This window comes from Etheostoma spectabile, chromosome 4 (assembly GCF_008692095.1).
Source record: "Etheostoma spectabile isolate EspeVRDwgs_2016 chromosome 4, UIUC_Espe_1.0, whole genome shotgun sequence".
Taxonomy (NCBI): Eukaryota; Metazoa; Chordata; class Actinopteri; order Perciformes; family Percidae; genus Etheostoma; species Etheostoma spectabile.
In genome coordinates this window covers 31,650,106-31,654,962 of record NC_045736.1, presented here as the reverse complement: position 1 = coordinate 31,654,962, position 4,857 = coordinate 31,650,106, and the positions used below count along the sequence as shown (strand labels likewise).

Here is a 4,857-nt window from a genome sequence, read left to right as displayed (position 1 = left end):
AGTGTGTGTTTGTCTGTGTGCACGTCCCTGTGTGGTTACATCCTTCTCTTTCCCTATTGTGTGTGTGTGTGTGTGTGTGTGTGTGTGTGTGTGTTTATGTGTCTGTGTGGTTTTGGTTAGAAGCTCTGCGGGGGGTGACCATGGTGGAGCTGGTGAAGAAAGAAGGCAGCACACTGGGCCTCACCATCTCGGGAGGAACCGACAAGGATGGGAAACCGCGGGTGTCGAACCTACGGCCTGGTGGACTGGCGGCTAGGTGGGTGCAACACCGATAAAGAAGAATAACGCATTCACTCATATGATATTTTGTTTGATAAGTTAAAAACAAAATTAGCATGACAATAGTTGCTGGTGACGTTGCTTTCAGTTTATCCAACAGTAGGCTGGATGTTAGGTTTTTTATCAAAATGAGTTGTTAAGTTCAGAAAAAAAGATAGTGGTTTAAATTAAAACAAGGGTAACACTTGTTTCCTGGGTAGAAGTATTGTGTTTCCCCCTTGACTTCTTCCAGGAAAAAAACTCCACTCCCCCGCTTAAAAGCCCTGTGTTTTATGACACCCCTCCCTTCATCCCGAACCTCCTCCCTTTATATAGACCTTAGTGGTCCCTAATACTGTATCTGAAGTCTGGCTTGGGTAATAGACCTTGGGAGTGTCACCTAATCCTGTCTCCTGAGTCCTCTTGTATATAGACCTTAGTGGTCCCCTAATACTGTGTCTGAAGTCTCTTTCATGTAGGCCTTTGTGGTCCCTAATACTGTATCTGAAGTCTCTTTTATATAGGCCTTAGTGGTCCCCTAATACTGTATCTGAAGTCTCTTTATATAGACCTTAGTGGTCCCCTAATACTGTATCTGAAGTCTCTTTTATATAGGCCTTAGTGGTCCCTAATACTGTATCTGAAGTCTCTTTTATATAGATCTTAGTGGTCCCCCAATACTGTATCTGAAGTCTCTTTTTTGCTAATTGGTGTATACCAGTGACTTTTGGACACAGCAGCTCGAGTGATGTCCTATCTAAATACCTAATATTGATTTCTTGATAATCTGTAATAAAACAACCCATATAATGCTTGGAAGTTTTGGCCAAAGGACTACAGTTGAACATTAGCCGGCTGGTTAACACTGGCCCATTTACAGAAGTGTTAATTAATGTGTGTTGTCCTTTATAAAATAAAGAATAAGGAAAAATGAACTTGTCTTACAGTGTAAGAGACACATTTTCTAAACAATGTATCTATTTCCCTTTTCTGCAGGAGTGACCAGCTAAATGTCGGTGACTACATCAAGTCAGTAAACGGTATCAACCTGACCAAACTGCGGCACGAAGAGATCATCAGCTTACTGAAGAACGTAGGAGAGAGAGTTCTGCTGGAGGTGGAGTATGAACTGCCCCCTACAGGTACATGTGCTTATTAGTTTGGCTCCATACTCATACATTCACATGGCTCTATGGTCATAAAGTAACAGCTTCAGTGAGGTTGAGATTGAATGTAAATGTAAATGTAAATGTAAATGTGCTGTATTTATATAGCTGTATTTATATTGACAGTAGCATAGTGTGAAAAACGCAACCCTATTTGCAAAAAGCTCTTTATTACAAAATAAATGTGAAATTAGCTGTATTCAAAATTTAGAACAATTACATAATAGCAAACAAATATTTGCTATGTAAAGATAAATGGAGCAATAGCAATAGCCTCCTTCGCAGAGAATGAATTCACACTCCCTTTGTGTGCAATCGGAGCTTTTCTGTACATTGCTTTAATAACCGCTTTGGCCATGTGTGCATTGCATTGCACTGTGAAAAAAGTATTGCTACATATACATATACAATCGAGAGTAGGAAAAAAAAGCTTTGGGTTGTTTGAATTTCTTTAAACCCGCTTTGCAAAACAGTCTTGGGAAGGAACTTGTTTTGGACATTTGCGACGCGCAAAAGAAAACGTCACGTACAATATTAAGTGACGTTAACTGTTCAAAATACAGTAACGTGAGCTACTTAAATTAGCTGGATGCATTGTTGGACGTCATTTTCCCAGAAGGGGTTAGAGTGGAAGGTGAGGGACATCCCACTGAACGTCCTCAGGACATCCCGCCCAGCATCTGGCGGTGCTGTGCCAGATGTTCTGCCGATTATCCCGTAAAATGAACTGTGGTTGATCCCGACACAAACAAATCACAATGAAAATAGTGAGATTCGTAATTATTCAATGTAGTTCTCATGATACTGAGCTGGAAAAAAACAGCCTCCTCATTCATTTCAATGAGAGCACTCTTGGTAAGGGCAAGGGTCCTCATTCATCGGGCAAAAGAAGAAAAAGGTTTTTCAGATGCAAGACAATCATGAGGATAAAACGATTGTCGCTTTGACTTCCCACTCAAAGTATGATACACAGTGTTTCCTCCTATGAAAAGTCTTTAAACTCTTGGATCTATTGCTCAAACTATCTCACTGTATCCCTGGTACCTGCAGCAACACACCCACAGCACCACCCCCTTGCCTTGGTTTTATATATCTATATACATATATATATATATAGATATATAAAATATGTATACATATGTATTTTGATTTATCATACTGCCTTTTAACATGACAGAATTGCATTGGTATCCCCAGTAATCGCAGTAAAAGAGATCATAGGCATTCAGGAGCAATTTACATTAAAAACATGTATTTCTTGTAGTGTTGTAATAGCATGGCATTATCTCATTGTAGTGAGTCATTAGTCCTCCTTTTATTTTGCTGTATTAGATGTTTCATCATGGAGCAGAAATAGTCAACAGCTGCAGCATAAATCCTTTCACTAAAATAAATGACCTCTCTTTCTGTCTCTCTCTGTCGCTCTCTTTCTCTCTCTCCCTCCCTCTCGAAGCACCAGACAGCACCTCAGGGGTTATATCAAAGACAATCGACATCTGTTTGCACAAAGAGGGGAACAGCTTTGGTTTCGTCATGAGAGGTAACCATCAGTGAAAGACTGTGTGTTTAGGGAAATATATGATTGACATTGGCACCAGGATGGAATGCTGTCACTCAATGAAAAGACTCCCCTGCCTTATTGCAACACTTATTTCATTAGAAAAAGAAAAGAAAGCTGGAAAAGTTGATGTCACGCGGCTAACATGGCACACCTAAAAGACTAATGGCTAACCTGAAGGCTACGGTGGTTTATCTGTTGTAGTTTTTTCCATTAAAGCTGCAGTGGGTGAAAATAAATTAGAGTGAGACCTCTTCCTTCAGCTCTCCCCTCTCCCAATAGAAACGCTCTCTAAAATGACCTGTGATTGGCAAAAATCTGCCGTCTTCCATCATTATAGGACAGATACAAAATAAAATTGAAAGTTAGGAAAAAATCCCCTTCATGGTTTGGATTTTTTAGGTCATCTGGATTTGAACACACTGATTAAATCTTTCTCATTGGCCTCAGATGTCAAGGTTTTCTTAAAGGTGCAGTAGTTAAGACTTAAACTTTCTATCACATTAGCTGAAACTGACCCTATGTTTTAGTACAACTACATAAAGCAGGTCATTTAAAAAAAACAAAAAAAAACAACATACAGCTCCTCTGGCACCGCCTACGGCATGTGGTGCAATTTGCAAAAATCCACGGCTCCCTGTTTAGATGCACCAATCAGGGCAGGAGGGGCTTGGAAGTGTTGGGCTTCAGCAGAAAGGGGGGGAGGGACTGACAAGTCCTGGATCTTCCAAATCCAACCTACAGCACCTTTAAAGGAGAGTTTTCAGAACGATCCCATGAAGTTGGAAACAGTGTTACAGTACAATGGATACAGTGACATCATTTTGACCAACATACAAAATGAATAAATGATTAAAAAATAGCGTTCTTCAAAATTGAATAAATGTCATTATTCAATACGTCAAATTATATATTCACACACAGTACGTTTCTAATTCACTTCCTAATTTTTGACCTTTCCTCAAAGATCTGAATTGGTTACATAAGATGAAATCCCCAGAATCCTCTGACTTGAGTCTTTGGTTATTTATTTATCTATATTTGTATGTATTGTATCTGTCATTTTAGTGTTTGTTTCTTTTATTTTGTATCTATTTTTATTCACATTATATTTCTGTAAGAATTAGTCTTGATTTAGTCTCAAAATGTTGTTTACCTGATGCTTTGTACAATGCCAATAAAAATCAGCGGCTAAAGAAATAAACTCCTTTCTGTGATAAAGTACATAAAGAGAGTAAAGGTTTCTAGTCATATGAGTCCAGTGTTTAGTGTGATTGGCTTTAAACTTCAGCATACTCTTCTTGCAGGCGGTATCCATGAGGACTGGCACAAGTCCCGCCCCCTAGTGGTCACCTACGTCCGGCCGGGTGGTCCTGCAGACAGGTAGACTGACTGCTCACCCATGCAACCACAAATCCGCACATACAGTACTGGGTAGATGCAAGATCGGCTCCGATAGGTGTGTCGACTCCAAAGGACGTGCATCGTGCCCTCCCCCCTATTCTTCCTCTGATTGGCTTTCACTGGTATTCTTTCCCTAAACCCGCCTACACATGAGATGGATAGATAGACAGATATTGATCCCAATAAAATGGGAAATTGTTACGGTGAGGGGTGAGGTGAGGACCCAAATGCAATAGGCAGCAGGCAGGAGGAAGCTTCAGCACGGCTTTATTGGTAACACAAAGAGGCAAAAAATCCAAAAGTTCCAAAAACCAAAACAGGCACAGGGGATGGCGATAACAAACGGGAAAACTCTGCAAGGAACACTCACGAGGGATAATAAGGAGAGGATCACAGGGAGGGCAGGACCACAGACAGAAAAACGCAGACTGGGGAAACTTGCGGTCAGGAGGAACTCGACGTTGAACAGCT

General features: G+C 40.5%; 1 protein-coding gene across 7 annotated transcripts in view; it reads left to right on the top strand.

Moving 5' to 3' along the window:
• grip2b (glutamate receptor interacting protein 2b) overlaps positions 1 to 4,857 on the top strand; it is a 375,168-nt gene that overhangs the window by 310,416 nt on the left and 59,895 nt on the right. For 3 of the 7 annotated variants that reach the window (XM_032514881.1, XM_032514885.1, XM_032514883.1), the window contains exons 3-6: positions 121 to 256; positions 1,255 to 1,400; positions 2,878 to 2,964; positions 4,290 to 4,365. In XM_032514881.1, coding sequence (XP_032370772.1) covers positions 121 to 256; positions 1,255 to 1,400; positions 2,878 to 2,964; positions 4,290 to 4,365 — 445 coding nt within the window. The remainder of the gene's footprint in view (positions 1 to 120; positions 257 to 1,254; positions 1,401 to 2,877; positions 2,965 to 4,289; positions 4,366 to 4,857) is intronic. The other 4 variants (XM_032514882.1, XM_032514886.1, XM_032514884.1 and 1 more) reach the window with 3 other exon arrangements.